We start from the raw sequence: 23,402 nt of genomic DNA, 5'->3' as shown, positions 1-23,402 counted from the left end.
TTTCCGTTCGTAAGTTTGGTAACTAGGTTTTGTTTTCTTATGTTTTCTTCAAATTCATTCTACACACCAAAAATGACTAAACCTTGGAAAGTGTAATGACATAATTATGCAGGCAATAAATTGCACCAGAGTAGTGGTTTGCTTTCTTTTTAACAACTTCTTTTATCGGTCGCCCTCCCTCGTTCAATTCGCTAAAGTTGGGTGTATTTGTATTTAAATTTTGTCTAATGCTTCGTCCTGCCCATTCGCACTGATTACTGACCGCTCGCTTTAGTTTACCTCATCTATCAATTGTATTATCCTTGCAGGATGATTTCGATTGGGTGTTATTTTCCTAAATTTTGTTTCGTTAAAAATCTCTCTCCCTTTTTTTTGTTTGCCTTACACTTATTACACGTAAATGATTTTTTTTTGCTTTACTTTTCACTTTTCTTGCAACGTGTAAATGGTAAATTGGTTGGTTTTTTTTTGCTTTTTTTATTTTTCTAACTCTGCTTACAAGTTAATATCAAAAATGTTAACATTTTTGTTTTATTTCTTATTTCCATTTTTTACCGTTTTTTGTTCAGTAGATGTTTTGTGAGTTTTTTGTTTTGTTTGTTATGGTTTACCTTTTTATTGCCCCCATTTTGTTAGTTTTTTTCCGTTTCCGTAGTTTTCTTTTTTGTTTTGCTTTCTGTCTACCAGCAATGCGTTTGACGCATTTACTTTAACGTTATCCCTTTCCTTAATGGTTCGCTCGCTAATGGGTATAATATGTTTTGCTTGCTGCACTGTTCGTTCTTAGTTCCCTAAATGCTTAGAGCGTGATCAGTATTTTACGGTTCAATTCAGTCGCTTCTTCACTAGGATTCGCTGGGGTAGAGCTTGTTTTAGTACCTGCTAATTGCAGCGTTTGGTTTTGTTTATATGTGTTTGTTTGTGTGTTTCTGTTTCTTGTTTTGTTCTGTTTTGCTGTACTAAAATTGTCGTTCTTTACGTTTGTTTTGCTACACATTCATAATACTTTCTTATAGATTGTTAGCTTTTTTGTTTTGTTTTGTTGTTCTTCTTACACAGTTTTGCAAATACTTTTTTCTTGGTTTTACATTGGTGGGATCACATTTTTCTTTTCTATCGACAGCTATCGATACACAATACTTAGGGTTTGATTTTTCACCGGTCCCCACACAATCCGACCGGTTTTGGGTTTGCTCCGGGGTTGTAATACTACTTATGTTTACGGGTTTTTCTTTTGTTTGCTTCATCGTTAAACATTTCCTATCAATATATACTAATATATCAATATATACGGTACTAGCAAAATGTTTGCTAAACATGTAAAATAGATTAGCTTGAAAATTTCCCTCATACACACACATCGCACGCTGAACTGCCCTCCCATGTGTATTTTTTATTTATCTAAAGGTTCCGTTTGCCTATCTCATTGCTCTCGTTCCATATTGCAGTGCTTACTGTTGAGCTGTGTCTTGTTTAACCCTATACTGGCTCCTAAACTGTCCTTCGAAGAGAAAGTCGTACGTAAACGTGCAGAAGAAGAATACAAATTATGTTAAACGTCGTTCTATTCTAGACTAATAATCTCTTTTTTTTTGGTGGCGCTTGGAGAACATGCCGCTATCGCCTTTCCATTCTTTTACTCATGCTCTTTTGCAACATAATGGCATGGGTTAGGTATTCCCAGATGAAATTCCTGCCTGTTTGTTTGTTTTTTGTTTTTTTGCTGCTACTTCTCTTTGCTTCTTTAATTTCCAATGTCAATACATTTTTTCTGCTACAGGGAGCTGTTTCACAAGTAAAAAAGAACGAGAGATATCATTTAATCGAAACGTTAGTGATTACAAAGAGAGGTATTTAATAAGAATAGCGGACACATAATTGAATATTCTGAATAATATAAACATTTATAGCTACAATTCTAACTTCGTTTCATTGGTTTTATCGCTAAATTAGTGTACGCCATGTTTTCCGTGTTCGCTGCTTGTTTGGGAAGTGTTGTTGCTGTTTAAGGTATGCTCTAGTTTCACTATTTTAACTTCCTCTTGCGCCATGAACAGTAGAAAGCAGAAATACATTCTATTACAATAATACTGATGCGGTTCGTTCGTTTATCATCATTAGTTCGTGTGTGTGGGGGAGATTTTTCATTTTTTGCGGTAGTGGTTTTGTGTCTCGATTTCGACGCTTCCTTCCCGGCAAATCACACAGAAACATATGGACCTAACGTTAATGCATCGATAGATAATGTAATGGATGTACACCTTTTTTGTGTTTGTGTGTGTTGGGAATTGTGCCTGCTGGTTGTTTGTTTGTTAAGGGCTGATTAATTTAACGTTACTTGGTAAAATTCTGCGATATAGAACTATACGTATTTAGCGTATTTAAACAACATCAAATGAATGCAGTGAATATGATAAAGATGGACAATCAATATCAAGAACAGGGCCGCTAGTCCAGCCGTTCTCCCACACGTCTATTGCACTTTTGACCCGACGGCCTACGGTTGCTATGGCCAATCGTAACGTTTTTTGCTTGCATTATATTTATCCGATTATGCATTAATTTTTCCTATCTGAGAATGTAAATATTGAATTATATGTATATGTATATATATATAATACTATTGGACTAGTTAGTTTTGTTTTTTTCTTCTTGCAATAAATTATTTCCTTTCTTTCTTCTGTTATTGTTTTCTGCTTGAATGCCTCACCTGCTGCCACTAGCAAATGTACGGTAGTAGTGTTTAATAATAGTTGTTGTTCTTTGTTGTTGTTGTTCCGTGTTTGCTGTTGTTTTCTTTTCCTTCTTCTATTTTGCGAATTTGTTTCCGCCCCGAGTCACTCTCGGAAGAGAGTTTTATAAATATAATTACTTACTTCCTTGTACAGCGTCATAAAGTATTTCACTATATAAGTGTATAGATATATAAATATCGTAGACTCTCGTACTCGGTTTATGATCCGATTCGTGCTTTTTCCACCGTTTTTTCGCTTGTTTGCTATAGTTTGGATTCTTCATCGTCGGTTGGATCAGGTTCCAGAAGGATTCATAGTGTTATCCGTTTCATCCCCAGCAAATGATCTTCTCCATCTGTGCTGATGGTACCCACATAGTACCACTCGCATCCATTGTGACTGCGTTGTGGGGTTTACACTTTCAGTATTGCATCTTCGCGTTCCGCTTTTGGTTAGAGTACCCGTTCACGTTGGTTCCTCCGGGGATCGTATCGACTAGCACAACCTCAATTTGTTTACTCATTGCCTTCGATTGAGCAGTTTGTCGGTTTTTTTTTCTTTGTGTTGCAGCAATATAGAGTTTCTCGTCATTTCGGGGAAAGTTCTGGCACAACTAGAATGGCTCTGTGTTTAACCATCGAACGATTTGCGGAACCGCTCTGGAGCGATTTTTGATATCTATTCGGGTGTGTGGAATTTCAGGCTTAAAATCTGCCCATGTTTTACTATTATTCGGTGTACTAGAGGTTGTCGAACAACGGTTGTCAACGAAATTAGAAGAGTAAAGATGGAAAGAGAAAGCGAACGAAAAAAATGCTAAGATACTGCACACTGCACTGTCTGCCAGTAGAAGTCGTTCCTTGCTACCGTAAACCGACCGTTTACCAGCGTGAATGCAAAAACGACAGCCTGTTGTGTTGTATAAACTACGAACAATTATGGGCGGAATTGGCAAAAAGACTGCATAGTCCAGCAAGTTTCGCATGATACGCGTGTGATGGCGAGGAAGCGTGCTAGAGTAGTGATTTAAACTTTTTCTTTAAAAAACATCTACCATTGTTGTTGCACGAACACTACGACGCTCCGCTACGACTTGGTCAATGGTCCCAATTAGTTCGCGTTCGCATTCTATGCAACGGAAACGGGAAACGCAGATCTAGGTGGTTTTGGGCCGGACACTGACAAACTTTGCTAAGGTAACGTAGACTGCTCGGTGCTGTTTGGATGGGTAGATAGCTATAGATTTACAAATAATACAAAATGCAAAATCATAAACAAACCAAACGATCAAAATTATAAAACAAATAAAGATAAAACAAGACTGAACAATTTGGGTTTGGATCAATGTTTTTAAACTTTTTTTTGCAATTGTTTTAATTTACATTTCTTTGCTTAGGTGCTTTTTCTCTCTCTTTCTTTCTCCCTCTCTCTCTCGCAGATTCGAAGTATTTCAATTGATTTATATTGAAAAATATTGAACGAAATCGTTAAACAAATAAATTATGCCATTCAACGGTTCTTGCATAGTGGTTTTCCTTTCGAACACAAAATCATGATACAAACGAACTCAAACACGTGCAATTAAGAATCCCCTATTGTTTGTGTGTGTGACATCGTTCAATTAAACTTTCAGCAACACAGAACACGAAAAGCTTTAAGGATACGGTGAAAGATCTATTTGTAACTGAAAAGAACTAATAAAGTAAATACGAATATTTAAAATCCAACAAGCACAAAACCTGACATTCGAGTGTACCCATTTCAATAGTAAACACACAGTGAAATTTATGAAAACTGATAAACCTGAAAGTAAATTATTACTAGTTTGTTCATCGTACCGCACGCGGCAGATGTGAGTGTAAAGAAGCGAACAAGAATTACTGGCATATACTCAAACAGCAAGGAACATTAGAAAATTAATTACACTTCATGTGATCGATAACGTTTAATTTACTCGAAGTGACAATGTTCTAATAAAACCAAAAGCAAATTTTACACATACTTATAATAAAACGGCACTGGCCACTCGTTCCACTTCGACGTGGCAGTTGAAACACAAATCGAACATCAACGCAAACGCACAAAAGAACAAAAATTAGTTAATTAAATTAATCTAACATGATCTCACATCGATTGCTGCCGGAGCTCAAAACCCAACCAACACACAAAAGGCTTCGTTTCCAAGTGTGTGTTCGAGAAAGACCGGAGGAAATGGTAATGCAGAAAACGACTGTTTAGAGGCAATAGTGACATCATCATCGTTTCCGATTCCGTTTTGAACTGGAGCGCACGTGTATGCAGTCGACAACCCCATTGCCTGGTGCAGCGTGCTTCTCGGTTTGGCTTCCCTTCGGGTTTTGTTATGCTATTTCACAATCCATTTGCTCCTTTCAACATTCGTGTCTGTTTCTCCCTACTTTACTTCTTCCTATTCCCTTCCCTTTGGTGATTCTTGCTTCTTTTTTTACTCGTGTGTAAAACCTTGTGTAAAATTCTTCTAAAAATGTTTTGCCTTCCTTTTACAATGCCTCACGAACAAGTTACGAATTTCTTTTCCCATGTTTATCCCCCCAATGCCCGTATTACATCCCCCTTTATAACGCATCACGGCTAGCGAGCGTTTAACATTTGCTCAAAACTGACTTGGAGGCGACCAGAGATAGGCGGTGCCGCTTTTGACAATGGTCATTATGACGCACCTTCGCTTACAACTGTATCACTGTTATTTTTTTTTTATTCTGTTCTTTTCTAGCATTATCGTTAACGTTCCGATTTGCATTACGCTTCCAGCCTGACTAAATGGCTCCGGAATCGCGTGTTGTTGCTGTTATTGCACTTGTTGTCCCATTCCCAAAGCCCTATTTCCCTATTTTGCACATTCCGCTTTTTACGCCGAAAATAGGCGTAAACATTCTGTAAATGATTGGCTGTGTGTGTGGGTGTATGTTTTGTTTTTTTAATCCCTTTTCTTTTTGCAGTGAAGAAACAAACGTGCAAAGAACAACTAACAACGCCCACCATTTGCCCCTAGCAAGAAGTTACACAAATTCTGGAACTGTGATTTGTATGTGTTCTTCTTTTTCTTTGGACTTTCCGTGTTTGTTTAACATTCTTTTTTTTCTATTTTACCGTCTGTTTTCTCATTTTCCCTTTTTTTTTGGTTTGTTTGCTATCTGGTACCACCCATTCTTTTTGCCTCGGCATTGCTTCAGCACCGCTCCTCAAACGAATGACAAATGCAAGAATGATGATAATATTAATAAATAAGTAAACAGGTCCACCGTTACGGATCTTATCTGATTGGACGCATCTTCAACAGCTCATTCAGTTCGCTCATCCATCCATCGAGGGCACGGCGCTGGTCCACCATGCCAGCGAGATCCCGTTCGCGAGTACCTTGTCGGCGGCGCGCCAATCCCAGTAGATCCTGCTGCCGGTGCCGTTCGTCCATCGTCTTGCGGCGATGTGAATCCTCTTGCTCACCGATGTTGTTACGGGCCGCGGCTACGATCGAAAGCTGAGCCAGCCAGTGGGCGAACAGCTCCGGTGGCAGGTTCGCTTGATTTTACGCATTTTTCGATTTGTTCGTCTTGAAGCTGACCTGCAGCACTCGGTTACCGAGCGTGTAACCGTTCAGTGATTGTATAGCGACAACAGCTTCGTCATAGTTGGTCATCGTCACGAACCCGAAGCCTTTGCATTTGTTCGTTTGCAGATCCTTGATGACCTACGGAGAGATACAAGAAAGAGAAAAATCTTAATAAACTTCAACAAGGAAACAACAGACCAACGACTCGTTCGGCGGTTGACGATCGATAAAGTACATAGCATCAATAAATACCACTATAGTTGCTTATAGTTGTTGGAGAACAAATGGATAAATAAAAAAAAACATCCAGCAAGTAAACACTTGCCCACAGCACACGAATGCGGACCGTTCCAACCATAACCGGCTAGTAAATCTATCAAACTGCCAGAACAATATCCACTAACCTTAACCGATTGGACGGCACCGAACGGACCGAACAGCTGCCACAGCACGTTCTCTTCCGTTTCCGGCGCGAGGTTGTAGACGAAAATACACCAACCGGATCCGTTCGCGATGGCATTGGTAGGAATCATCGAGTTCGCCAGTAAATCTCCTGCCAGCGGCGAGTATCGATAGTTTGGAATGGCACTGCTTTGGGTTGCAACCCGTACCCGGATTGGTAACGAAGGATGAAAAAACAACAAAACAACAAACATGTTAATGTAAATACCAGATGAAGCGCTGGGCATGTTGGTGGGCATAAGCAAAAACGCAAAATGGCTACCTAAAGCGTCCGGTCGGATGATGGATCGGTCCCGGAAAACGGCGAGCTGCTTGGGGACCAAGGTAGGCCGCGAGCGGTGGTACCGTTTTCGTGCTGCTCGGGTTGTTTGCAAACTTGACCGTGATCGGTTCAGTTGAACCTTTCGGTACGGTTCCGTTTAACTCCTTAATAGCCTTTTCAGCCTCCATGCGCTGATCGAAGCGAATAAAGCCGACACCCTTTGAAAGACCTGTTTAGATAACGAAAGAACCAATAATACAAAACAATGGGTATAAATTTGTTCTGAGCATTTTAAACGTACAATTATAACCGAAATTTTAATTTGAAAGAAAAACCAAACATTTTTCGTGGTATAGCTGTTTGATACATACCATTACCATTTTCACCACCATTTGGAGAGCTGTACTGTCGTGCTTCAAGAGACGAAATAATAAAATACAGGAAAAATCATACAAGAAAACAGGTAAATCATAGCGGAAAAGAGAAGTTCCAAGTTAAATAAATAATACTATAAGCACAATTTCAAACAGAATTGTTGATACGGCACGACAGCTCAGGATGTTACTCTGTTTGTAAAACTAACAAATATCACAAACTGATATAATTGAAATAATTATAAAACAAACAAACAAAATATGAATATTGTGACAAACGTCGAAAGAAGAAAATGATATACGAATTTAAATCGTTTGTTTCTAATCACTCGCTCAAAACTATTTTTTTAGTTAAAATTAAACAACCGCTTAATTTTTGATACTGATATTCGCTCTATTCGTCTAGTTTTGCTTATTTTTTCAGATCGCTGTGATCGCAAGAAGCTGTGCTATGAGTTTTTTCACTCCTTCTAGGATATTAGAGTAACTAGTTAGAAAAATTTTCAAGACCAATCGCATCTTTTTCGGAGTGATCTTGATCTTCAAACACTACAACTTTATCCTAATCATTCGTAAAACTCTTTATATGTCTTGTAGAGTATTAGTCTATATCTATGGGGCTATTCAAAACATTTTAGCTGCTACTGCGAGTAGAGATTTTGTAACTCCTCGGTTGTCAATTTCCGATATTGTTCCTTCGGTCTAAGTTTAATTACATCTCTTTCATCCACATCCCGACCCATGCATGTACCTAGAGAAATAATTTCCTTTTTCTGATACATTGGGTTCCTACTTTTCAAAAACACTTTCAGTTACTAACTCAATCTACAACAGTTTATGTTAAAGCTCTCGTTGTAACAGTTTATAGAGGCGTTGTAATAGTTCCCCAGTAATTCCCAGGCATACCGCAACATAAAAGAAGTCCTTCCAGAACTCTCGAAAGGAAAGGTTTATGTTATCTGTCACTTCAAAGCAAAATCCAAGCACGTGGACGGAGATTTAGTCCGAGGTGGGAGTAGCTGTTAGGAGACAGTCACTCACAAACGAAAAACAAGCGGAAAAGTAGCCTCGTTTCCGTGACTGTTCGTATCTCAAAACGTTGAAAAAAAAAAATAGATCTAAAAACACCATATTTCGATGGTTAGTAAAAACTTAAAAACAACGGATTACACTTGCATTGTTGTGCATTACACCTTAGGGTCAAACGAAACAATCCTTACCTGTAATATTGTCACACAGAATGCGGGACGTAATAATGCGTCCGTACGGGCTGAACAATGCTTCCAGATCCGCCTGTAGCATGTTTTTCGGCAAACCGGACACATACAGATTCGCACCCTTTATTGCTTCGGAACTTGGGCGTGCAAACGATACCTGAGGAGATGAGAGGTAGTACAGAGATCGATGGTTAGATGCACATTCCAAACCGCAATCAAACGCTCCAAACCGTTACCTTAATTTGCTTGTTTTGCAACCTTAGGCCGTTCAGTGTGTTGATCGCTTTGCTTGCATCCTCTGCCCGCTGATAGTTGACGAAGCCGTACCCAAGGCTTTGCCCTGTAAGCAATCACCCGCCCGAATGTAAGTGTAAGTCAATCCGGTAAACGTCGTACGGACACAAACCGCACGCTTCTACGTGCCTACTTACCGGTCACTTTGTCTCGAATCAGCTTGCAGCTTTCCACCTCTCCAATGCTGGAGAAAAGCGACCGTATCTCCTCCTGGGTCATCTGCTGTGGTAAATAATTGACGATAAGATTGGTCTTTGAGTCTTCCTGGCCACCGCCATTTTGTTGCGCATCAGCGATTCCGTTCGTCATCATGACACAGTTAAGCGGCGATGAACAGACGATGGATGCAGGGAGGTATTACACACAGTTACCGCTTTTGTTTCACACTGCTCGCTAGTGTGCTTTTCCTTAGCTAACACGAACCGAAAGCAGATTCGTTAGTTGCCACCCCTCGAAGGATCCTTTTTCGGTCGGGCGGGTTCGGTTTGGAAGGTGGTGGTGCTTTTCGTCTATCGACGATAATGGAAGTGTCAACCGTTGTGCGGCGTCCGTAAATGATTGTAACGACCACTCGTGCTTTCTTCCTTCTTTCTGGAGGCCTTTTTGCTTCTGCTGCTTCCGATGCTTCCTCTGAATGTCCTTACAGTTAAGACAGCAAATTTATTGGATGTCGTATTTTCAGTGTTTCGCCGTGCGTTGTCTTCGTCGTCGTTGATTCCAGCCTTGTGTACGGTATAGTTATAGCACTAGTAATACTGATGATATTCCGGATGGACACCCGGAAAAGCGTTTTACCACCGTTGGCAGATTGTTTTTTTTTCTCCCACCGTTCACCGTTGCGCCTTAAAGATAGCGCTAAAACTTGTACAATTTACTTCCTGCAAAAGGTACGCTGGCCGTTTAAACGTTCACTCTGCGCTGCGATTGCACTCCAGAGTACGATGTGTGCATTAACTTAATGCATCTATATCGGATGTGCAGCGTATAAATCTGAACGTTTGTGTTCAGGCAGAAACGCACCGAACAGCACCACCGAGCACGGAACGTGAAAAATAAAACATGTTTAAGAAAAGATACAAAATGTCTCATTAGTAGTTGTGAAGATAAATTGTCGTCGAACAAAGGATTTTTTTACAATCTACATGTAGTACAATATTTCGAGCAAGGAGACTGCTGAAACGTTCAAGGAACGATATATAAAACATCACATTTCAAAGCAGTGAATGGGCGGAAGGAACATTAATTTCCTTTTGAGCAAGAAAAGAAAAAAACAACCATTTTGTTAACGATATCACCAACAACGATCATAGTCGCTGAATATAACCTACGGTGTGAGTAAAATGTGGAAGAAAAAGGCTTCGCTGTTTTCTATTTTTCCACGCATTTCTGTTGCGATACTAAAGATTGGCCAACACTTTGCAAGCTCAATCATTTTGTCGTGTCTGTCGTCGTGCATGATGGAAAAAAGAAGGAATTAATTTCTTTATCACGTTCACACGCATTATATTGAGTTTGTGAATAGATTTGCAATACGCATTGATTGCAACTCGCATTTGAAACAACTAGTTGTTTAATAGAACTAGTTGTTGTTACAATAGAAAATTTACTAACTACATAGAAATATGAAACACCAGGCGCCTCCATAAGAAATTTAAAAACATCAGGCGCCTCCACAATTAATTGAAAAGCACCAGGCGCCTCCACAACAAAAAAAGATATACCTGGCGTCTCCACCATCAGGCGCCATGAACCTCCATGACCTATCGTTTTCTTCAAAATTAAGTTTGAACAGCAGTTGTCCATGCATATTGTTTTAAGCTAATGATAAAACCAAACATGCACAAAAAGTATGGACGCCTAAAATGTGGCATCTGAATCAACTGGTTTCGAATGCATTTTCAATGCGTTATATTGATCGTTCGTAATTAATCACTTGAAAAATTTACCGTTTTTTATATAAGTAATAACCTAAAAACAATGGTCAACCGAGCATGCCCGAGATAAAGCAAAAGACAAGGAGAAAATGCTGCGAGAAATTTATATTCTCTACAGCCAATATATGATTGATAATACAGTAATGAGCCGTTAAAATGTAATAATAAATTAATAATAACCTAAAACAATAGTAAACTAAATGTCTCGAATAAGTTAGATAAATTAACTTTTGATCGAACCTATGAAAAACAGTCCCGAGACTATCCACTCCACGACGGGAAGGAAGGAAGATTGTGCCCAAAGGAATCATCTTCACTCGCATCAGATGCTATCTATCACACGCCACACATGTGAATCTACTATTCGGAATTTATTTCTTACAGGTTAAATTGTCACGAATTGTCCGACTGGCCGGAAAAATCGGCTTATTGGATTAGGAAGACCATGAAAGCAATCGAGAATCTGCTGTGGAATATGATCCGATTTTGGAGATATCTCTTTTGTACAATATGAAAAGAAAACTCACGACAGTTCAAACCTGCAATCAGTTTCTATATCTTTCGTATTCGCGAAGTTCTCGATGGTGCAAAGGTCAAACGCTTATACGATTAAGAAATATTTTCTGTGTATTAAGCCCTCAAGCTCGTTTCAATGACAAAATCAGAAAAATGTATTGTACAAATACCTCTAGTTATCGTTATAGAACATGTTCAGTAGCGATGTATTACTCAAAATAAATTAATATCAGAAAAATCACATACTTCAACTAAGTTAGAGATATTTTGTTGTACACTATACACTATAGATTATAGACAATGGAATTTCGACGCTAAAATAATCTTCATCATACATCAAACAGAATAGACAAAACAGAATCGTTGCAAAAAGACAGAAGTAACAAACCGTTGCATATAAAAATAATCCAAAAGCTTCTCAAATCGCAAACGACCTAGCATTGTTCTGGTTCAGTGACTAGAGCATTAGACGAGCTCTCGGCATAATGGAAAAAGCTCTCGACGGGATTTTGCTCGTGCTTTTGTGAAAATTTGAATACCGTTCAACAGGAACAAATTGCTTTCCACAATTTCAACCGTTGATTATTGAATGAATCCGCCAAAAATACACACAAAAGCGATAAAAAACAGATCTGAATCAACCTTCGATAAAATGCGATAAATGAAAATTAAAGATGGCCTCATACATTAGAATAAATAACAAAACGATTTTCTTTATTAAAACTAAGCTTTATAAATACTTACCACCCGTTATCTTATAGTATTAGACGTAGATCAGCTATTCCTCCTTTACCTCCTGACTAGAAAAATCTTATAAATGGAAGATTTATTCAGTTGTTGTTTATCTGCAAATAAAAACAAGATACTGCTTTAGTGGGGGACGATCATATACCATTCGAAACGATTGCTCTATACACTGTATGTAATTAATTAGCTTAACCAAACAATCTCTATCGAATCTGCTACACTACATAGTGCAGCCAATTTTTTGAACACTGCTTGATGAAACAAGCAATCAATTTTGAAGCAAAGACACAATAAGCCCGCATTTGTTTCGCTTCGTTTACTAAAGCGCTCGAGCATCAAATGAGAACGTACTAATGCACAGCATCGTGAAGCAAACGTTTGGTAACTGCATCCTTTTATCCACCTCTTTTTGTTCAGTGCTTATTCGGTGGCTCACCAGATCCACGGAAAGATTGGGCAGCTTTGGCAGTTGGAATAGAACCTCCTGATCACCATAAAACAAACGGTTCTGATGTATTCCGTTTTCTAGCGCCAGCGGTGGTGATGATGAAGATGAAGTTCCATTTTGTTTTTCTCGCTAATGCTATAGCTGTTTCCCATTCGGAACCAGGGGTGCAAAAATTGCAATCACAAAACACAGAGCAAACACAAGTGCGAAGGCGAATGGGTGGAAACTTTCATTTCGTTTCATGGTGTTTTTTGTTATTCAGTTGTACTTACAACTGATGAACAGTCTTTGGTGTTTTGGCTGGTGGGAAATTGCGCTTTTCAAAAGATAAACTGGCACACTCACCAAGCAAGTTTAATTGAATTTGGTGTGGCATCTCTACCGGTACTGTCTACTAAAAGTTTACGAGATTGTATGTATAAACAGCGCTTGCGAACTCGATTATTTAACAATACTTGAATTGTTTTGCTAACTTAAATGGACACTTTAATTACCCATTGTTATAAACTAATGTTAACATTGCTATTAATCTACAATCCTATAATTATCTAAAAGAAAAAAATGTGCTTAATTTACTGAATGTACTCTTGATTGATATTGTTTATATTTTGTGTGTGCTTTTATAGTCAGATGTCTGCTTTCACCTTAGTATTTCCAGTAGGTATAGTGTTTTAAATGTATTAGTGTATGACCCGTTTAGGCAGGATAAGAAATCATGATTATAAAACAAACCACGGAATAGATCGCCATGTACACCAAACGACCAATCCTATATGTTAATGAATATATATGACATATGTTAATGAATTTCACCGGTTCGAAAGAAACACCAAAACACAACGTACTGATCGATTGTCAACTATAATGAGATTTATTTATTATATAGGGTCCTTGGCAAAAGTAATCAAGCACTTCAAAAAGCTGTTGCACGGATCAGTTTCAAACCTTCTATATCTTCCACCGATATATTCATTAATACACTCACATTTCCATCAATATATTATTGAACACGCATCTTTCAAGTTGTGAAGGCGTCCTCGTAGGCCACTGTGGCCAAGCCAAGCTGAGGCCAAGCTATTCTGGGGATGTCCTTAAAATACCCAATCAAAGCCCAGTACTTCCTCTTTAAAACCCTTTTCTATCGTGGCAACGGAAAAATAAAAAAGAAAAAGGTTGTTAGCATGCTGTCAAACCAAACCAAGATCAATAAAGATCAGGTAGTCAGTCACGAGCAATGTTCACGGACACCTCTATTGCGCCTTGTTTAAGATTCAAAACAGGGGTTCGCGGAAAGTCCTCATATATTGATCTAAGAGCTAAGTTCCGACTGAAACCATTTGAACGTTTAAAGTTTCCGTTACCAAGCAGAGCGTCACCGCCTAAATTTACACAGACGTGCAACAAAATAATGACTTCTTTTCTCACTATTATAATATTGAACATGGCTGCAATGGCAAATTCTCCAAATCTTATACGTTTGCAACGATCGACAAGAGTTTGAGAACTGTTTCCAAGTCAAAAAGCTAGTTTAATTGTCAACCTAGGTACAATCGTTTCATGTAATGCATCATTCATAAACAAACAGTAATTTTTCTCTCATAAACGTATGCTCATACTAGCATAGTAAATACAGTGATAATACGAAAAAAAAATCATCCAAATCCATTTTAAAACAGAACAATGTATCGAAATTTGCCACACACGCTGTTTGAAAAATGGTTGAACGAAGGACACCTCAAGTGTTGGTCAATAAATTTGCTTTGGTCACATTTACGACTGGCGTAAATATACATCACTTCAGCATTCGTTTTGAAGGATGATGTGCTAGTGAAACAACAATGTACAACGATTACAACCCGCTTTCAAAAACCAGGCTCCACATCTTCATGATATTCGTTCCAAAACCCAGCGCGAGAATAGCTCGTAATCCGCAATACAAAATCCCGCTCTTCACACTAGCCCACACACACTTCAACGATACCCCTTTTCCCGTACCACGATTGCTTTTGGCACGTGGTTATTTCTCGTGCCTCTAGAAGCCAACTACGGCAATGGGTGCTGCCGAATGCAATGCCACAATAAGACCGGATGCCATCAAACTGCATTGGGGTTTCCTCTTTTTCCCTCCGCATGACAAAAGGCTCCAGTTGGGGAAAAGGAACATGGATGCAACATTACTCGATTCGGTGATAGATGAGGGTATTTGCTTTTGAAAAATAGCATCACAAATTTAGCAATGCCTGCCAACGAGAAAAAGCACTTGGTACGCAAACTGGTGATGATCGGGCTGGGTTGCGCACTGTCTGCAAATATGTGTCGCAACCTGTGTCTGCACGTGACAGAAGTGGAGCAAATGGATCGTTTTATCACGCGCAACCCCAACCAGCCCGAACGGGTTGGTGCATCTGATGCATCCGTCAAACGATTGATCTATTGCTCCCGGTGTCGTTTACCTCGGGATGCATGCGAGGCCGTACGGTGACAGTTCCATTAATCATGCGGCCATCACAGTGACTGAAGCTTACGATGGTGATAGTGTTAGAATAGAGAGAATCCGCGTGACAGCAGGCTTATTACAAAGCGTGTTCGTTGAATCATACCGAGTGGAAGCTTTTCCGGTTTTCGGCCCTCTCCTACTACACCATACGATTCAGGTAATGACTCAGAAAATGATAACTTTAAAGGCCGTTCTGCTTTAAGACGAAATGCATAATCCATTAAGAAACACTGCCTCATAATGTAATACTGATATATTGCAGATGAAAATATCTACATAAAATTAGTGTTTTGACTTAAAATTCAGTCCAGAATTGCGTCAAACGAAATTTCTTCTAATTTTCCTTCGCACTTATGAATAATTATAATTCTACGTCCAACAACTCTCAACCCAGCCACATCCTTTTTCCTTTCTGATACACCCAGACAGTTTGTCGTTGCTTAATTTTATCACTATTTGATACACACGCACAAATGAAAACAACAACAAAATTGCGATCTGCCATCGCAAGAACCTTGGATTCTGGCGTCTGAATTGCCATCGTAATAATGTGCCAATTCCAGAAACCCACATTACACATAATGAACCGCATAAAAATGAATGATGAACGTGAAGCTAACTAACGCTGGTAAAGCGAGATAGAGAGAGAGAGAAAGAGGGAGAGAGAGAGAGTAAGGCCGACGACGTTATGTATCGGTTAGTATGGCCCAGCTCGTGTTGCAAGTGTGAACTCAGGACTCAGGACAGGCTCGGGAGCCGGAAAGTGGGAAGCTTTGCGTCGTGCAACACGCGCTCGTTTACGCGCAAAGGTCTTTTGGGGGAAAAGCAAAAGAAATGGTTTAAAACAAGCAGTCATCTCATATTTCCTTTTCCAAAACGGCCAGAAGGCTTTCCTTTTATTGCTTTCGAAATGAGAACACACCAATCATAATTTTTCATGACATGTTTTAAATAAAACTTTTACTTTTACAAGGCGAAAACCCTAACAGAATGCCGAAACGGTGGAAATATTTCACAGCGTTTATTTCCCACCCTCCCCCGACTGGTACCTGTTATTTTGGATTTTTTTTCTTCCATTTCCTGTGTGTTTGAATAATAATTGAGTTCTAAATGCTCGTCTAAATACGCCCGACAGCCAGCCTGTTGCAATGTCTTTTGCCAACAGTTTGGAAGCAACAGGAAACTTTTAATCGAATGCTGCACCCAAATAAGATTAGGCCGAGATAAGTACGAACGTTAAGCCATGCATATTTAATTTGCTGTTATTTTTGTTCGCCTCCCAAAAATCGATTCCATTCCGTGACCCCCGTACTGGGGGTGCAGTACATATCGATGCTTTTTCGGACGAATTTCGGCCACATCTCTAATTGCAGAACATCGTACGAAATGAGTTCTTGCCAGCTGGAGCTCGGAAAACACCATTGCGCGTATTGATCGCCCCAAGCCAACATGTTTTCTCCCCGCCCGGAACGGTGTGCTGCTCCAAATATTGTTTCAAAACCGCATCCGTGTGGAAGCCCAAATATAGATTTAGTTCCCGGGGAATTATGCGGGATTTGTGCAAATAGCCCACGTTGCTAGCGAAACGTAGAACCTCTGCGAAAGCCACGTGTGAAGAAGAAAAGGATAGCAATGTCATTGTTTATGCAGGAATGCAAATCCATCCACTGGCACAGGCCCCGCTAATGGTTCTGGATCGAGCGGTTCGGCTAAGGGCAGCGTCGATTGCAGCGTCGGGTTTGCTTATCGATAATAATCGAAATGAGTGGCACGGGGTTCGGGCACCGGTGCACAAAGTTATAAAGCTCGATGAGAAGTCTCGATGATAAATTATTGATAGCTGACAAATGACGACGACGAGTGCGCGGTGAAGGTTGCTTTGCATGTTTGCGGTGAAACGCAGCAAAACCTTTCGGGCAAACGCAAACGTAAGATGCAAATGTTCACCTGAAGGGATTTATGTCGTGTTATGTCTGTGTGTTCTTTAATGCATGCTCCCAACACATGTGGTATGAATGTGCTCCAATGCCACCCCTCTGACACCCCTCTGCCACCCGCATTTCGTTAGGTTATGCAAACAAAACGCACTGGAAAACCACTTCCACCCTAATGCGTTAATGCGCCTCAACCAAACCCCCGAAGAGAGGAAAGGGCGCACAGCTAGAGACAGCATAAAATGGAATTTTCGAACGATCGATGGAAGGCTTTTATCCGGCAGATAAAACACCCTTAACCAGCACCGTATGATTAGAGCTCGACGGTCGACTAAGACTGAGTACACACACGGTCGCCCGGAAAACCATCAGTTGACGCATGTTCAACGCATTGCTGTCAGGCAACTCACGTAAAACCCGCCGATGAACTCGTGAAAACAAAACCCGATGCGAAGCCTAAACCGTCGCACAGGCTGTGAGGATGTACATACCGAGCCGTAATCAGGTCCGCGGATTGCTGGTGCTCACTCGACTGGAAAATGCTTCAGCGCTGATTAGCCAACAGCCGCAACCTTCCACGGCGGCGGGAAGTTGCTCCTTCGCACAGCTCCTTTCACTACCCAGGAAAGCTTAATATCGGATGCCACATGCAAATTTACAGGCGCATCACCGTCGAAACGCCGGAAAGGGCGAGAAATGATTTATGAGTGAATCGTTGCGACGAATCAAAATGCTGCTTTTCGCTACGCGAAAGAACAGATACAGGCAGACGTTAGAACTGCCTAGTACCAGCAGGAAGCAAACAGCAGAATGAGGCTGGCTTCCAAATTCTCAACGGCTGGGTTACTCTGACAAACTTCACTTCCGCCGATGTCACGAAAGATGTTGCGGAAAGGACGCTTTGCCATTCGGAACAGCCAGCGACATATTCATATAGTCACCTACGCTCGCTAAAAGTGGATACGACAGATAGACACACGGTTTGAAGGAACTTCGCACCAGAAAAGATTCACAAATAATTAAATCTAAACTTTAGCGGCATGATTTGCATAAACACAAACCCATAAACCTCTGGCGCGTTAATCTTTCGCGTTGGTGAAGAAAATTGAAATAAAACGTCAATCAGCGTATGCGCATTCATTCACTTCGTGCTAATGTGGGAAATTTAGGTGGGATTTTTTTACGGAAAATTTTATTTATTAATTAATTTTTTTTTATTTATCGAGCTTTGAAATAAATCATTTTCATCAAAAAAAAACATGAATTATGCTCTGTTTTTTTGTATTTTATTTTATTCGAACATTCTAAAATTTCACTGCAATCAAATATTCATAAGTTTTGCTATTGCGGATTCACAAAAAAATGTAAAGCCTGTGGTGAACGTAGTGTTTGATTACGCTATTCATTACCACAGCACAACGTTTTCCCCCCCAAAATGCAACCAGGACAACAAAACCGGAATGCTATCTAGTTTTTATGTTTACCCAAAAACACTAACCAAAAGCCAAACGCGTCACTAATAGCCCTGCACCGCAGCAATTGATAAAACATATTTGCTCTTGTTCGATCACGCCACATAGTGAAGGGTATATGCTCACATCCTCCTCCCCCACGGGCACTCGTTTGCAAGGGGAAATTTGTGCGTCAAACTGTTTCGTGCCTTATCTGAAGGTGCCATATGCTGAAGCCACATTAATTGCTTTGATAAAACGTGCAATCAAAATGTTATTTAAATGATAAGAAAAATATGAGCACACACACGCCCCGGTGTCGCGCGATCGATAATATTGGACGTTGGAAAATGGATGAGAGTTTTCCTTGTGCGGTATGGTTTTATTTCCGCCCCGCTTGTTTGAAATACACCGGTATCAGGAATATTTTATTCGGCTTCATAGCAACATCATCTTCAACTGCATTTTACCCGCATCGAATAGCAGTACCGAGATAGCATGCAATTATAATCTTATGCATCAAAGCAAAGGCGCACTGCACTTCATACACTGTACACGGTGTTTATTTCAGAAATGACACCAAACATTATTCGTACAGCCACGTATAAATGACATGAGGACACATTTTCGATCGTTTTGTGCCTGGGAAGGATACAGCGGGGGAGTACCTATCATTCCCTTAACCATACCCATTTAAGTGCCTTGTATGGCACACCGAGACCAACGCATACACATGATACGTCCGCACAGGTTTGTAGCCTTGTAGCCCATCGAACGACATCAAACAACGTCAATACACGAACATGAACACGACCAATATAGAGCCGTAGAAGTGCATCATGGCCGCAGTAGTTCGGGATGAAATTTGATGCCCGTTCAGGGCTGACGACGGAGGACTGTGTGTGTGTGTTAAACGATAACAGTTCTGTGCAGACTTGCTCGGCGTGCATTCGAGTATGAAATTAGCTTTTCCCGAAGTTCCTCGTTACGATGAAATTAATTCGTTTGATACTTCGTTAGTACGACCATTGACAGCAAATACAACTATCATTAATGACTGCGGCGTATGACAAACAGAGAGACACAATAAATCAATACCCATTCATTAACATTTATGTGGGCCGTGTGAGAGCATTCGTATTCCAGCAGCTCAAACCTTTATTTAAGAACTTTACTACAAAGAAAAATATAGTTTCAAAATTAAGATAAGTGAATAAGTGCAATATTTCTTTGATATTTAAAATTTGCTCGATTTAAAGCTTCCCGTAAAATTATGTTTCAGTGTTTAAAATTTTGTCCAGCATTTAAGCATATGAAGACTCACCAGATAAAGCGATGATTTATGTACCACATAAATTATACCGAAAGTAGCATAATATACACACAAACACATCGAGTTTCAATGGAAGGACATGTCCGCGGAATTCCAGAGCGTTACAAAAAAAAGTTCTGCAAAGTGAGCTTTTTTATCATTGCAAGCTTTTGCACAACAAGTGAAGGAAACTTTTGCCGGTAAAGCCAAAAATTGTACCACAAATCATCACATTTTATCATACATGATATGGCATAGTGCATCGAACTGTACATGCAAAACATATTCAGTAAGGATAGCGTGGGTTCCACGCATGCATGCTGTGGAATGGTGCCATAAAATTCATCATTTATGCATACTTCGAGCGATACCGTGCAATGGCGACGAAGACACTCGTTCGTCGACACAGCGTGGAAGCGCTTCCCCAGTGGGGACTGGACCAAAAGAACCTGAGCATAAAATTTTCTGACCCTCTTTTCTGCTGCACCCCCCCGCTCCCGTTCCGTGTGCCATATGTTGCGCACATTTTCATCGATGCTGGGCAATGTTACGAAGCAATAAGCGCGCGGAGAGTGAATGAAAGCAGAAAAAATAAATAAACGTAAGCTTAAAATAGGCTACCGAAACAAGCTTTCATCGTCCTCGGTACGGAATGTGGCCTCATTTTATTTGTCCGCGAAGGCGACAGTATACACCCCGCCGGAGAACGGACACAGAGAAACACAGAGGCCCGAGTATCAAATCAAATGGCACTTCGTCCGAACGAGTTCTAAGATAGAACGGCTAAGCCAGCTGCTGTTTTCCTAGCAAGAGTGCATCTTAATTTTAAATTACAAAAATAAACAATAACCTCTAGGGTTAAGCTTTCGGCCTTTCGGCCATGGCACAGATGCATATCCTCGCAGTGTTCAAGGAAGGGAGAAAAAATCCAGCATATTTCTGTTGCTCCAGAAATGTGCGCAGACCCAGGAATTTTACCGACTTTTCCAGTTTGAGGACACTTTTTACTCGTTTTGTTTATATTTTTGCTTCAATCGCATCTGTGTTTGTAGCCATTTGATTCATTTGATTTGATTTTTTTTTATTGTTTGTATTTCTATTTTTCGACATTATTCGACAAGAGTCAGGAATTTTCCGCATAAAGTACATTTTTAAGGACCTACGACAGATGTTGTTCTGATTTGTTAGGCATAGAAGCAGCTATTACCCTTGTCTTTCAAATGTTTGTTCCTAGCAAGTCGACATAGATAAGATGAGTCCGAAATGGTTGGTCGAACCGTTGAATTATTCTGACAAACGAAAAACGAAGCTCAACATAAGCAAACTTGCTGTTTCTCTTTTGTCTGCATGATTAATTCTTTCTTTTGCTGATTTATGTTGCACTTCTTTCAGTTGTGCATTGGTTGATTGAGTCGAAATTGGGTTTGCATTGTGTGCAGAAAGGAAGTCAGAAGAATAATTTCATGAAGTATTCTATGCAACTTCATTCATTGTATAAATTTTCTTCGTTCCACAATTTTTGTCACTATGAAGCAAGAGAAAAAGAACTCTTGGCCGGGCGAAAGGTCAGCGGGGTAAGAATGAGTGATACCGTAACAACTGGTACTCGTAAAGTATATCTAAAACGCGAAAGAAACACAAAACAGCTTTGTCCTACTTTCTGAATTCTTAACATTAGCTGAATGATGGCGAAAAAGTTCTTCTGAGGTTTTGGTACAAATGATTCTTTTTATTAAAATCATCACAACCCCTGACAGCAGTAGCTCTAAGCAGTGTATACCTTGTCCGTACCAGTTGCCCAAAAAACAACTTGATTTAAAGAGTGCGGACTGCGGGGTTATTGCAACTGGCTTGAACAGATCATTGATGTTTTGGAAGTTTTAGTTCACAATGTCCTAGTGTGGAACAACTTTTCTAATCCTTCCATCATGTTGTCACGCTCGAATCAAGCTCTGTAAATGGGAGCATAGCAAAGGACTTTTGTTTTAACAAGCGTGCCGGATTTCTGTTGCGATGCACTTTAGCGTATATCCCAATCACATGACTTTGTTCCTAACCCGGACATAATTTTGTAGTCAAGCGGGAAGCAGCAGAGCAAGAAGAATTGAAAAGTTTACCTTCCACAAAATCCATGAACCGGCACGCTATGTATATACGCTTAAGCTACAAATATCTTCCAAGCTAAGACGCCGCCCCGCCTGCTGCTGGTTCTCAACCACTTTTCCAACCGAAAATTCGCGCCAGAACCGTGCACGTAGAGCAAACGCTGGAAGCGTGCAAGCAAAAGGAGCAGCAAAACGCCAAACGAGCGCGTGATGGGAAGCGCATGGCAAAGACCAGCACGCGGAACACCGAGAGTGTTTATAGTCAAATTTTCCGAAGCACCCGAAAATAGATTCTCGGCTATTCAAAATTTCTATTTTTGAAAATTTCTGAACTCCCCGATCCGCGCAATACCGACCACGGCACACACAACCACAAAACCATCATCGGCGTCATCGGGCTCGCAACGCAGCGGCATCATTGCACGTTCGTTGAGGATGACCCGACGGGTCTATCCGCCGGTCGGTGGTTTGGTTTTGAGTGTGAAATTTCACGAACGAACCTCTGATCCGTACTAGTATGCTCGCTTTGAAGCGATAAGCATCGCTGGAAGCCTGAAGCATGTTTTTTATTTCATTCTTTTCAATTCGCTGATCACCTGCTGTGTTGTAATGTTATTGTTATTCGTTTATTGCTAAACTTTCCTTTTTGCTTTAAAATGCTTTTTGTTTGTTTCTACATTTTATTTACTTTAGTGGTTTGTTTTATTGTGATATTTAGTGATTTTTTAGTGATTTGGTTTTATTCTGAAGCAATTAGAATGATTTTCAAATATTTTTTAAAACTAGTTAAATTTAATAGTAAAATCTTTCTTTTTTTCTAATAAAATAAAATTTAATGATATCTCTGGATTTAAATGTATATAATACCCCGAGTTTCCATCAGATAATAGTGGAATATGCCAATCAATATGAAGTGCATCGCTGTGTAGTGCAATACGAGTGCATCACAAAGCTAGATGCAAACATTTTAGAACTTTCCATACGCGAGAGTTCAGCTCAGCCGTTGAGCTTAATTGAGAATATTTCTAATCGATTTGCTCTTACTTTATTACACCCAACATGTGTGTCCATTGTTCACAGCTCATTAAGCTCTTTTATTGGCAATGATAAGGAACAACGGCAATTGAAACTAATCCAAAGTAGCCATCATCGTCCTCATCAAACCTAATCCCTTGACCCATTTTAATGTATTTCTGCGCGATTTTTGTTTCACCGTCATGCCGCCGCCCACCTTCCTACGACCGAGTCTCGGGGAACGGGAGACACGAAAACCCGAAATCCAATCGTACCACTAAACCCTAATCCAGCTTGAAACAATCCTTAATGGCAATTTAATCCTTCCGTATTCACCGAGCCTACAACGGCCGGCAAGCAGCAGCGAGACAGAAAAATAAAACACTATCTATCTGCCTGCTCCGGCCAGTGCGGGCACGCAAAGCCCAACAACGACGCGCGGTGGGTTGTATATAATGTTTCGCTAATTTTATCGCTTCCATAAATTGTCGATCGAACATTAATGAGTCCT

General features: G+C 40.1%; 1 protein-coding gene across 4 annotated transcripts in view; it reads right to left on the bottom strand.

Annotated features, from left to right (window-relative positions):
* Nucleotides 1-427: 427 nt before the first annotated feature.
* The window catches only part of LOC128304393 (ELAV-like protein 3), a 41,877-nt gene continuing 18,902 nt past the window's right edge, over nucleotides 428-23,402 (bottom strand). Inside the window, exons 4-11 of one of the 4 annotated variants that reach the window (XM_053041575.1) lie at nucleotides 12,128-12,228; nucleotides 9,071-9,923; nucleotides 8,876-8,979; nucleotides 8,643-8,796; nucleotides 7,420-7,461; nucleotides 7,049-7,277; nucleotides 6,729-6,915; nucleotides 428-6,462 (exon numbers count right to left, since the gene is read on the bottom strand). In XM_053041575.1, coding sequence (XP_052897535.1) covers nucleotides 6,301-6,462; nucleotides 6,729-6,915; nucleotides 7,049-7,277; nucleotides 7,420-7,461; nucleotides 8,643-8,796; nucleotides 8,876-8,979; nucleotides 9,071-9,245 — 1,053 coding nt within the window. In that variant the 5' untranslated portion in view covers nucleotides 9,246-9,923; nucleotides 12,128-12,228 and the 3' untranslated portion in view covers nucleotides 428-6,300. The remainder of the gene's footprint in view (nucleotides 6,463-6,728; nucleotides 6,916-7,048; nucleotides 7,278-7,419; nucleotides 7,462-8,642; nucleotides 8,797-8,875; nucleotides 8,980-9,070; nucleotides 9,924-12,127; nucleotides 12,229-23,402) is intronic. The other 3 variants (XM_053041576.1, XM_053041578.1, XM_053041579.1) reach the window with 3 other exon arrangements.

The sequence above is a fragment of the Anopheles moucheti genome, chromosome 3 (genome assembly GCF_943734755.1).
Source record: "Anopheles moucheti chromosome 3, idAnoMoucSN_F20_07, whole genome shotgun sequence".
NCBI lineage: Eukaryota > Metazoa > Arthropoda > Insecta > Diptera > Culicidae > Anopheles > Anopheles moucheti.
This window is presented reverse-complemented; position numbering and strand designations above follow the sequence as displayed.